We start from the raw sequence: 12832 nt of genomic DNA on the forward strand, positions 1-12832 counted from the left end.
GTGCAACTAACTCCCCATCACTCCTCCGAAATATTTACCCTCTCTCCAACGAGGCCGATACCTTGCCTTAGGTCTGGTGCAATGCACATGCCCTAGAAGAGCTGGGAGGTAAAGCGTGCCAGAAGCAGAGACACTTTCTTTGTACTTACTGCGTGGGCCGGAGCCAGCACCAGTGTCAAAGTAGGAGAAGAGAGAGTCCAGCTCATCAGGGCAGAAGAGGGAATCTCGACGGAACTTCCTCTCCAGGGTAGCTGCTATTTTACAGAGAGAGATTTTGAAATGCATAGTTAATAACATGCAGATGAATAAATGAGACAGAATTCTACAGCTGTATTTATACAAGCTGAGCTTGCATGTCCAATGCACCCCAGATGTGTCCAGCGCCATACTCATGCCCACATACACCACCAAAACCAAAGAGCTGACCACAGGTGGTGATACACTGCAGACCGAGTCAACCCAGAGCATTTTGAACAGCCAGAACCCTTCATAAGCACAGTCTCTTTTACAGACCAGGCAGGTAAAAAGAAACGTTTGAAACTTAATAAAAAGCAGGAAGCTGGAAAAATAAAATGCACAAAGCAAGCTTAGAAGTTGCTGGATCACCCTAGTGTAATGATCTCCTTTAGTCACAAGAACCTCCTTAAACAGATGAAAAGCGTTAGGAAATGGCTCTGAAGACCTGTGTCAACACGGTTTGTGCAACAGCATTTTTGCTTATACCTCTGGCAGGCTGCAGGTCCGAGAGAAAGACGGGGCCGCACACGTTATTAGGGCAGTTGTGTACACACCTACAAAGAGCGGTGGACAGGCCGACACAGCTCTGCTGCGTGTGCACGTACTTCTGGGGGCAAGGGAGGTTCCCACCTGATGACAACATGGCTGGTGATGCGTTGCCCGCTTCGTGGCGGTACTTTCTACGAGCCGTGGGTGCTTTCGTGGCGCTGTTGTGTCTCTGGCACTTCTTCACACACCAGCGTCGAGGTTTCCGCTCATTCTCTGTTAAAGTCTCGCCATTTGCCAGCTTCTTAAGGAATTTCTTCTCCACGTACTTCACCTTGATCCAGGCTTCCTTGTCCTGCCTAAGAGAAGAACAGCATAAAGCTGTGCACTGGGCCACGTGAATCGCCTAAAGCAAACAGCTACAGCGAGATGAAGCTCCTCTGGGTCATTTTATCAACCTGGCTTTGAGTCCTAAAAAAATCACTGAGGCCTGTATTAAGAAGGGAGACTTTCTCAAACCTAAAAATATCTCCCATTTCAAAGCAAAACTAAGAAATGCAGTGTGTATCAGAGCGGAAGCACACCACGCGCTTCAGTTACATGTAGTTGTACAGTCTCAGAGCAGGTGTAAACCCCGCAAGCCCCGGTTCCCAAGCACGTTTCACCAGGTTGCTGGCTGGTAACGCCTCCCGGACCTTTCTGAGAGTCAAGCTCGGGCTAGCTACAGCGGGAGGGGGCTGGGGCAGACGTACCTGAGGTAGCCTGGGCCCTCAGTCACTCTTCACCTGACTTTCCCGAGAGCTTAGGGTATTGGGTTTGCGGTGTGGATGGATAGCTTTCTGCAGGACCGCGAGGACCAGTGCGTGCGCTCAGACTCACCTGGAGCTCCCTGCTGTTGGTTTCTTAAGTCCCAGCTCTTCACACTGTGCCTCATAAATCTGATTCATGGTACTGTTCCCCAGCTCGCACATCAGCTGCAATACAACAGGGAATGAATGAAATACTCAGGTGAGGAGCTCCCTTCCCTCTCGTCTAGCCTGCCACCAAGACAGACTCCCTCCACGTCCACCATTTGTCTGTCTCTTGCCGTTAAAAGCCAACACTCACTTTCAGTAACTCCGGCTCCCAGGAGTCCAGTGTGAGAGATCGGACTTTGGAACAGTGAACACCCAGGCTCCTATTTATCCAAAAGGAAGAAAACGGAAATGGTTACATGCCTCAAAACAGAACTGCTCATGCGTCATAAGATAAACACGATCAATCCAGTTCCTATGCATTTATCTACACAGACATAGCTATGGCAGAGAGGTTTATGCATATGCATACATAGATGCACCTGCACACACAGGTACTGCAGCAAGCAATTACTTTTTAATCTATCTATGTAAACATTATAGTCAATTGTAATTCAGGCTCCGTTGTTTTTTCCAGGAGCTTGCACTCCATCCCTGGCTGGCAGCACAGACCGCACATGCACGCAGTACCTGTGGATACCAGAGCACTCAATGCACAGCAGAATGCCCAGGTTGATACTGGCCCAGCGAGGATCTGGCTGACCACAGTCACAGCACTGGTCATTCCCAGGGATGCTCTGCACTCTCTGCAAGATGGACTCGCCCTTCACATTGCGCTCCCGGGAGTCGGTAGCAGAATCAATGCTGCTAGTAGACGGGGAAGCAGTCCGATCCAGTCTCTGCAAGGGAAAAAGGGTTCTAAGATTCTGCAAAGCACTGTGGAACCAACCAGAGCTTTGCATACCAGAGGCATTGATAGGAAGAATATACCTCGAAGAATAAACGAGGGCTAGTCCAAGGTAAAACCTCACTAATCTCTATTATTGCCACAAGACGGCGCCGCACCCCATCCCTGCTCTGAGAGCGCGCAGAGTGTCGTCTAGCGAACTACCTGCTGCGATGGTGCCTTGCTTGCACTTGTCCCAGCTAGGGAGCAAGCTCTTCCCTGGGGAACATAATTCCTAGGGGAACATCAATCCAGACAGCGATGGCAGAAAGTGAAGACCTCAGGACAACACTGATTTAAAGCCTTGCCTTTCCCTCCGCCCAGCTTTATAAGTGTGGCTTTGGCTGGTGAACAATTGTTGCCTTTGAGTTAGCACTGACATCAGCTCCCTTCCTGGAGGGCAGATGAGTATTTCCAAATGGTCCACCCATGCACACTGGACCTGCCAGAGCCCAAAAGCCCACTATCGGGGCTCTGAGACACAATTACGGATCTTTCATGCCCCCATCACTCACTTCAATATAGTAGCTATCGGGACTCTCACGGTATGCAGAAGCAATGCTAGCTTGAACAGCCTGAATCCAGGCCTGACGCAGCTTCTCCGAGTCAGCCTGCAGCATGCAGCTCCTGTGAAGGAAGGAAATGAGTTGGAAAGAGCAAAAGGACAGGGTGCACATTTTGGTCAAAACTGTCCCACTTCACCCTCGGTATAGCATTTCCAACAGGGGCAGCACCTTGATTTGACAGGCAAAGGGGCAAAAACTAATCCCACAAGCTTGGACTGTCAGAGGCGTTCCCTCTTCAAAAACTCCAGGCAGGTCTGCTAGCCGTTTTGAAAAGCTGACCACTGCCAGTTTCACTGCCTATATGTCCGTTAGGTACGTGTGGCCTAGATCTGCCTTATGCTGATGTCTGACAAACTTCTTACGGAGTCTAGAATAAAGGCAGTGGTATCTCCCAGTCAACATTTAATAGCCCGGGGCAGCATCTGCTCAAATCTAATCTCTTGCAGTTCCACGCACAGTCCAGCTACCGTGAGGATGGCCTAGGGAAGCCACCAAACTTACTTGGTAGGCGAGACGACCTCAAAGCAAAACCTCCTCTCTATGTCTTCACACGGCTTGACAGTACAGAGCCGCAGGTCTTCCACCACTACCGTGAGGACATCCTGAAAGGGTGAGAACAGGTGGCTTTGTTGGCTCCCTGAAACCGTGTCATAGGCAGACCGCTCGGAAAACTCCTTCCCAAACCCTGCTGGTTAGCATACGCTGAGTCCAGAAAGAGCAGAGCCAGCCCACCACCGGACAACTCTAGGGCAATAGGAAGGGGTTATTCAGAATCAAAGCATAGGACAACATGCACATGAAGTGGCAGGCTCACTGGGGACTTCCCCAACGTCCTCTGCTGAACAGGAATATTTAGTTCACCACAAACACCAGCTGCTGCCTCTTAGTTCTCAGTACAGGCTAACTTTGGAGCACAATAATGCCTGAATGGGCTTGCTGTCCCTCTGATCCGATTCTCCTCCCCGCTCCCCAGCAGAAGTCCCCAGCAAAGCAGGATACCAGACAAGTGGGCTAATCTGCCAGTGTCATCTGGGGTAGCCTCACTGACCTTTAGCTTTTTCTGGTACACCAGCTGACTGTTCTGTATGGAGAACCACCTCCTGAGGGAAGACAGACAGACATCAGAACGAGCGAACAGCAGAGCTACAGAGAAGCAGTTTGTTCTGCGGCAGAGCAGGATATCTCTCCATTTTAAGAGAGTGTCATTTATTCTAAGAAACTGGAAAGTAACGTCACAAGAAAAGCTCACACTTCTCCAGTGCCCTCCCTCAGAGAGAAAACAAAGGATTTACAGCCTTAGGGAATGACGCTGGTACTGAGATGCTGTGACGGCAAGTGTTCTAGATATGTCAATGTATAGCAAGGAGGAAGGAAAGACAGGAACAAAGGAGTAGGGCAGTCCCACATTACTGCCTAGCATTTCTGGGGCAGCCTGTGTGCACACTGGCCCTGGTGCAGGTAGTAAATCCAGTGCCATGTTGCACTGGTTAGGGCATACGTGTCCTGTGTATGTGCACCGTAGGCATACTCGACATTTACTGGGAAAGTTGGATTGCTTGCACATGCCTTGCCAGGTGTAGCATGCCTGCTGCCTCTCCAAGCAGGCTGTCATAAGGCAAGCCAGAAATTCCTTGACATCATGAAGAAACTTCCAGGTGGGAAAAAGAAAAAACCATCTCGTAAAACCTTTTGTAAAAACCAGCAGCTCTACAAACAGCGTTGGAGAAAGTCATACGAATGAGTTGCTCATCTTGCTGGTTGTACAGGCTACGCTACCCACCAGGCTGATTCCTCTGTACCCACTACAGCCTAGGGGAGGCCAAGCAATGCTGAAGCTCCTGTTTCCTATGGCTAGAGTAAGGACAGGTGTGTGAAGGGATCAACCTTCTCAGGGGGCAACAAATCACCAGCTAGCAGCTTTCCATTAAAATACAAGTGACAGAAGGTCTGTGTGATGCTGACAGCAGAGGTAATTCCCTAGTGTTAATCTTCAGTGTTAAATCCAACCCCCCAAGACAGTTCCTCATCCCAAGATACAGCCTAAGATTTAGCAACCTGATCATCTTCGTGGAGGGCAATAGAAGCCATGACCATCACTAAGCTCCACAAAGATGATGCTGGAATACCAAAGCATAAAGAGTCAGAGGCTTGCAGTAAACTTATTTAGAGCGTGTATTACATACTCGGTTTGCAAAAGAACTAGGTTCCCTGGGAAAATGAGATGAGAGAGGTTTCTCTTTCTTTTGTCATTGCTGAAATTTAAACAGAGATAAAAGACTACAAAAGGACTTGACACGTCTGTGCAGAAATGGGAAAATATAGATAACTGGAGGCCATCCCATCTATGTGGCAGCCCATTTTGCTGAGCTGACATGGTTCTGCATCATCCTGAGCTGCTGTGACAGCAGCAGTCTATGCTCAAGGAGCGCTGCTGTCACACGAAGCTGAGCAGAAAGCTTGTGTCTCCGGTTCTGGTCTCTGCTCCTTGCAGCTCTGCTCTCCTGCTCACCCATCCCAGACATTTCTGCCTGGTGCTGGCTCCTGGCCCAACATCCTGAACCGAGAGGTTTGCTGTTCTCTCTGCCTGCCCCCTCCCACTCACACGAGGGGGAGGCACTAACAGAGAATAGCTGAGTGACAGCGAGAAGGCGATGAGTAGGCTACAAGAGCTGTGAATAGCTAAGGTGCGGGCAGATATGGCTGAGAGTAGGTGGGACTGAGGAGACAGGGATGGCTGTGGGGAGGATACAGACTGTGTACGGCTGGGATGTAGGACGACACAGGGAGGACAGCTGGGATTTGGGGGACGGGGAGAACTTGGAGCCCTTGACACTAACATTACTTCAGACATCAGGAAAACCAGAAAGTCCCGGAGTGTCATGTTCCCTCCAGGATAAGTGCCCTTTGGAGTGACCCTTGAATTCACAGCCAGGGGAGCTGCTAGGAGAAGGGAGTTGCCTGGAATCATTCATCTCTAAGTCAGGCACAGGTCTTGACATTAGCCTGACACATTTTGGAACAACCTCCTCTGCAAAGGTACATGATGTCAGTGAAGGCAGCTATGCAACAGACTACGGACCGAGGCTATATTTTGCTTAGGAAACACCGAGCACGAAATCCTAAAACAGCGGCAAAAAATCAGCTCCGATACCTTCCCAGTGCAACAGCTTGTGAGCACTGAACTCAAACACCGTGATGCACGCTGCGGTAGCTGCTGTTGTGATTTCTGGTTCCTCCAAGTGCAAACCTAGTACCTAACTCTCAGGGGACCAGAGGGCCTGAGGGGTAACAAAATTATACTAAATTTGCTTGGAATCTCCTTAGCACTAGAGGAAGCTTCAGAGAAAAGGAATCACTTATGCAACCCGTTCAGAGATCTCTAATAATTTCGAGTCTTTTTTCCATGCAAATATAGGCAGTTTCTGTGCACGCTGCAAACTGCTTACTGAACCATTTACCATTTATTTATTCCAAAGTCTAACAACAGCACATCTGAGCCTTGCTGTGGTGTAGACTTTGAATGTATCCCATAACAAAGTAAAAGATACCTTAATATTGTATCATTTTCCTGTTATCTGAGAGGAAGAAGTGTAGGTCAAAAAGGCATTGATTTCACGCATTAAAAACTCACTGGAAGGGTTTAAATCGTTTTGCACAACCATGTATGAAACCCACTGACAATCTCAAGGGAAACTAAACGCACAAATATCGAGCAAGGCTAGAACATGAAACCTTTGCTTCCACTTTCCCAAGGTCTCTGACAGCTGTGGAGACTCCCGACTAGCGCAGGAGGCATATGAGCCTGGCATTCCCAGTGACCTATCAGATGAAATATTTATAAATTATTAAGAGCAGGGTCAGTGCACAGAAAGCCATTTCTCAGCTCCTGGCAGCAGAGCTGATATTTCCACTCTCACATATCTCCCCATCCCAGAGCAGACAGGTTTGATATTCGTGGCATGTCCTGCTGTGTTAGGTATTTCTCTTGTTATGAATTTACAGCTTTCCTACGGCAAGACTGAAGCTGCATTGTGCCCTATCGTCCCTGCACGGAACCTGGTCATTCTTCCATTGTGAAAGGCACTTTTTTTTTCCCCCCCAGCATTTACTACGATGCAGCAAAACACGAGCCGGCTCATTCCATGATGCAGCCTAAGAGGAATATACAGCTTCACAGAAAGAAGCGTACTTGGTTTTCAACAGGAGAATAACAATCACTTATGTAAACTACACAGCATCTAGTTCTTTTACTGATTAACGTACGTGTCTCCAGTGCACCAGTATCAAAGCACTGCAAAGCAAGTGGCTTTGCAAGCTCAGCACGAGCTACAACACGCTGGTAGAAAATTTATGTGGTCTTAAAACACCATTGCAAGCAAGCAGATGTTTACTCCTCTTCTGCTCTGAGCTGACCTGGTGCCACATAGCCAGGTTAGCGTGTTGATAAGGCCACGTTAATCTCTCTTGAGATACTGTTTCTCTCGGGAGGACTTACTCAGAGGTAGCGTTATGCTAACACGGCTTCAGGTTCTTTGGAATCACTTTGGTTGAAAGGGACGTAGTCCAACCCTCCTGCTCAAGCAGGGCCAGCTAGAGCAGGTTGCCCAGGAGATTTTTGAATATCTCCACAGATAGAGACTTCACAACCTGTCTGGGCAGCCTGCTCTGCTGCCTAGCCATCCTCACAGTAAAAAAGTGGTTTCTTGTGTTCAGACGGAATTTCACCTTTTTAATACGTGCCCATTGCCTCTGATCCTGTCACTAGGCACTCTGAGAAGTCTGGCTCCCTCTTCTTCAATCCCTCCCATCAGGAATTTGTACACATTGACAAGATTCCCCCCGGAGCCTTCTCTTCTCCAGGCTGAACAGTTTCTGCTCTCTCAGCCTTTCCTCATACGAGAGATGTTCCAGCCCCTTAACCATCTCTGTGGCCCTTCACTGGACCCTCTCCAGCAAGTCCATGTCTTTCTTGTGCTGGGGAGTCCACAACTTGACACTACTCTAGATGTGGCCTCACCAGTGCTGAGTAGAGAGTAAGGATCACCTCCCTCAACCTGCATGCAAAATGCTCCTAAAAGAAAAGCCTCTGTATGCAGAAACTATCAAGCCAACCTGATTTTAACTACTGAGCTTTTAGCTCAGAATCCTTCCAGCGAGATCTCATTAAAAGTGAAGTGTGTTCCTGTGCAGGCAGTATTAGCTGTATTCAGAGTCTTAGCCCAAATATCAAATGGAACATGAGTTCTTACTCACCGATTCCACGTTTTGAAAGCATTGCTAGCTCTCTTGAAGAGGTAGCCTTCCATCACCACTCCATTTGGGGCATCAACATTAAACTCCACCTTTGAGTCATCGTAGGAGAAGTCCTACAAATAAAAAGATTGAGACTCTAACACGACTGCACTCTCCAGGACCGCGATGGAGATGACCCTAATCAAAGCATCAAGAAGAGAAAGACATCTGTGTCAAGACCCTAAGGTTCAGGCAGAGCTGCCTGTCACAGCATATCCCTCTGCCTTAGTGGGCTGCAGCCATGAACAGCAGTCATGAACTATCCTCATTCCAGTGAGCTTATCTGTCCCTGTTGTTTGGAGGAAAGTACCACACATGCTGTATTTCCCCACTCTGGTAGCTGATAAGGAGAAAGGCAAGTAGCTTATCATCATAAGGGCTACAAATTTCCAACATTTGGGGCAGTCTGCAATGCAAAATAAAGCAATAGAGGCGCTTTTCACTGGCCAAGTGAGTTAGCAATGCTCCTGCCACCCCTCTGTCCTGAAAGGGGCCAGGAACAGAACAAATCCCAGCCTTCTCACACAGGGAAAACAGGCATGGTGATTCCTAGAGGAGAAGACTTACCAATTCCATTTGCATTAGCTATCATCACATGCCATCTCCAATCTGCGCTCACCCAGTTCTCTATGCTATGCTACCGGTCAGAGCTGATTTGTCAGGTTTGGCACTGATTCATCAGATAGATCTCATGGATTCTGACAGCTGCTGAGCAAGACACAGAGCAGAGAGACCAGCAGCTGCTCTCACAGAACATGGATCCTTCTCCCTGGGCAATGGTCTGCCTTCTTCCCAAGAGAAACTAGGTCATGAAACCTAAATGACTTTCCCCTTTAACCTGGGGAACTAAGGCACGTTGTCTCTTTGCACACCGATTCCACTCTAATGATGTATTCTACCCACACCTCCCTCTCTCTCGAGCGCAAATATTTCTCCCTGTACTACTTGGTTCAAAGACACAACAGCGCAGTGAAAACAGCCCCATTAAGTTAAGTGCCTTTCCTAGTTCAGCATAAGACGACCCTTGTGATGCTGCGTTGCTAGGCAACATGCACTTCACTCTCATTAAGATGAGTTATTTTCATGTTCAGAGATGCAAGCTTGCCTGGGAGGTGTCATAATAAGAATAATACTGATACAGAAGGAGGAGATATAATGGGACAGGACTGAGTCATTCCATGGAAAGACAGCATGATGCCCAATTAGACACTAGAAACTGCTGTAAGGCACCCAATTAAGAGAGGTCTGCAGCCCCAAATTTTATTGCTGTGAGAGGGTGAATCCCACAGGGGTTCTCTTCTGCAGATGTCTTTCATGTACATATTGCAGACAAAGGCGAGAGGGAATTTTCCTCTAAATCATAGATATTTAAATGTGTGATTTTCGTAGAGTTGCTTCAAAGTGACAATTCAATAAATGTGATGAGACTCCGCACTGTTTTCTAATAAATAATGCAGACTTTTCAGAAAAAAGTGCACAGCAAGTGTAGGGCAAAACTCTTCCAAAATTCCCTTAAAAATGACCACTTAGCTGTGCCTCATTTTGTGGAAGAGGTAAAAATGAGGGGGAGAGCCTAAACATAATCACCTGACTTCTTCAGCTGTCCTTACACGATCAAGCAGTGTGATGGTAAGGAGGATATATTGCCTGTGTGTGTAGGAGGAACAGATGGGCCGTATGCGTCACTAGAGTAAATCCACTAAAAATCGGTGGAGTCAAGCCAGGTGTGAATTTAACCTCCTTGAGTCTGTATTGTATCACACCTGTCTACAAATGGAATGGCTAAAGCAGAATAGCTGAAGGCACGTGGAGTGTTCTTTGCCTTTGAAAGAACTCTAACCTGCCCCAAGCCCGGTTTTAGAAAGAGAAAATTATACACAAATACACCAAGCGCATATACGGCTGACAGAGAGCCATCTGGATGACGTCCAGACGTAGAAACACATTACTGGGAAGAACGGCTTGTGTTTGCATTACTTCAAAGATATTTCTCTTCCTTGTTCTCTCGTTGGTTAGGAAACATCCCCAGGCCAAATCCTGCTCATGTTTCTGCTGGTGTAATACCTGAGCAAGTCCACTGCTATCAACAGAAGTACTGCAGGGCAGTGGAGGGCAGAATAGTCAACCAGAGCTGTAAGCTGGATTTGTAAAGTAGGTACAAATCAAGGGAGAGATCCGAGGGATAAGGACCAGTCTGCCTCTTATCCCCGTGGCAGCAGCCTGATCCTCAGGGACACCTTGTTCCATCCCATTGCACTCTGCTTGGGAGCACCTGAAGTCTTTGCTATGAAGATATTGAGAGTGTTGAGAGACAAATGAAGGGAAAGGGGAGGGTGAAAAAAATCCAGAAGTTATCCCCTTAATCAGTATCATTTTTCCTTTCTCAGCCAAAGCCAGAAGTGTACAGAAATGGCTCGGGTAGCTGAAAGGCAAAATCATGGCAAGTGCAATTATGAAACTCGCAGTGCACTAGAGCGAGCTTCAACTGTGGGCTTGAACAATGGATTCCTAGGCACACCACCTTGCCGTAGCCCATAGAGGGAGCTTTCTTACCACAGCCATTCAAAAGACGGGACAAATCTCTGGGAAAAAAGTTACTAGAACATCTGTTGAAAACTGACTCCAGGTCAAAGCTAGCTTAGGAACTGTCTGCGGAAATCTTGCCAACGGCGATGAAACACCATGGTAGTGTGTGGCCACAGCTGGATACATGCAGATGCATGACAATGAATCCCCTTAACTGGCAGATCTGCCCTTAATGCGTCCCTGTATCTGTTCTATTCATTGACACAAAAAGATTTTGATCCTGTTAGTTCTGGGAAATCAGTTGAAGGGTCCTGGCTGATGGACACTGCTCCTGCCAAGCACATCACCAGCTGTGCCGTCAGTAAGTCTAACTCTTCTACGGGATGCAGCGCATCAGCGGGCTGTCTGGCTCCACACGGAACTAGGAAATAAAAACCTTCCAGCCTTGTAAGCCAAGCTGCGATGTCTGGGAGGTGCTGGTGGAGAAGGAACACGTCACCCCTTCTACCATATTCAGAGTAGCTTTCTTGATTCAAATCTTACCCTTGACAAAGCAGAGTAAGAGCGTGCACACGTATGCTTTCTCTTGTCCCCTCCTTTTCCATTTCCCGCTATACGTGAGATTTTAATGCACGATTTTAATAAACTACCCTTTACCAAATTCTTCCCATCATTGCAGTGTACATGAGTAGGCAAGCCTGCTCTAAATGAGTTTGGACTGATTTATTAGGTCTGCATTTAGCACCTCATCATCTCTGTAATACGAAAAAATGCTTGACACGGAAAAGGCTTCCTACGATTGGGATCTGAATGGCTTTGGCTACAACTGCATATGCAATCATGATTAGCAACAGCAGTGACATGTTGGATCACACATTGGTAAAATAAATTGGACATCTTCCAAAATAAGAAACCAGATTTCTGCCATTATCTGCTTCCCTTTCCTTCACCGACTTTCAGTAAGTGACACCAATCTTGTCTCACTGTCCCCTCCCCTTCTCAGTCCTGTCACTCAGTTTACACACGAGGCTGCCTAGGAATGATATTCTTTTAGAAATGACATCACAATGGTTTCCATGGGAGCACAATGAACGCTGCTGAAGCAACAATGAAGTAACACATTCCAAGAGACACATCCATAGGGATGTGAAAAAGGACATTAATGTGGACACTTTCAAACCAGCAAATGGAAAGCAAAAACCCAGCACAGGCACAAAACAGACCCATGAAAGAAGAAAAAAAAGAGAAAAGAAAAGAAAAGAAAACACCCCAAAAGAAAGAACCCTATTTGAAGGTTGCCTCCTGGGCCACTCGGTTAAGAACTCCCTTGTCCATCTCCACACAGCATGCACAGACACTGCTCGCGCTGCAGAGGCCAGGCAAACTCTTCCCATTGCTCCTGTGAAGCAGCATTTCAGGCAGAGAAAAATGGCTGATGAAATTCAGTAACTCTCCAGCTTCAGTGAACAGACTTAACGTGAAGAGTGAAGATGCCCCTCATCAGCCTGGAGCCCTTGGGCAGTAAGGAGTCCTGGCCAAGCCTACCCACTGAAATAGGAAGGTCTTGTTCATAGGTTCGTTCCTGTCCCAAAGGGCACAACACCTGGCTGCGAACACACAAAAATCTTTCTCTAAAATACCAAGACTTCCTCAAAATTCTTTAAAATACAATCACTATGGCAACATCCCTCCCTGAAAAGCCATAGCATTACTCCCTCACTATATCAATTCAATGTGGAAATAACGATACTGTCCTTTTCTGTACAATGTTTTGATTTCTACTGATAGAGAACACTATCAAAACTAGGCAATCATGACCAGTGAATCATTTCAGTCCAGATGGTTTTAGATATTCAGAGAAACACATCTTACTACCAAACCTCTGTGTTATTTTATTTTCAATCAATACCATTTAGAATAAGTGACAGCACACGCAATACACGCTTTATCCAAAAGAGACAAAGGCTTTATCCAAAAGTGCCCTC

The 12832-nt window shown here is 47.2% G+C and overlaps 1 protein-coding gene across 1 annotated transcript in view; it reads right to left on the reverse strand.

The window, feature by feature from the left end:
- Positions 1–12832, reverse strand: part of ACAP3 (ArfGAP with coiled-coil, ankyrin repeat and PH domains 3) — a 97744-nt gene that overhangs the window by 16414 nt on the left and 68498 nt on the right. Inside the window, exons 11-19 of the mRNA XM_054849649.1 lie at positions 8283–8395; positions 4078–4129; positions 3531–3631; positions 2979–3090; positions 2208–2416; positions 1831–1900; positions 1603–1697; positions 868–1082; positions 150–254 (exon numbers count right to left, since the gene is read on the reverse strand). Coding sequence (XP_054705624.1) covers positions 150–254; positions 868–1082; positions 1603–1697; positions 1831–1900; positions 2208–2416; positions 2979–3090; positions 3531–3631; positions 4078–4129; positions 8283–8395 — 1072 coding nt within the window. The remainder of the gene's footprint in view (positions 1–149; positions 255–867; positions 1083–1602; positions 1698–1830; positions 1901–2207; positions 2417–2978; positions 3091–3530; positions 3632–4077; positions 4130–8282; positions 8396–12832) is intronic.

The sequence above is a fragment of the Grus americana genome, chromosome 21 (genome assembly GCF_028858705.1).
Source record: "Grus americana isolate bGruAme1 chromosome 21, bGruAme1.mat, whole genome shotgun sequence".
NCBI classification, from domain to species: domain Eukaryota; kingdom Metazoa; phylum Chordata; class Aves; order Gruiformes; family Gruidae; genus Grus; species Grus americana.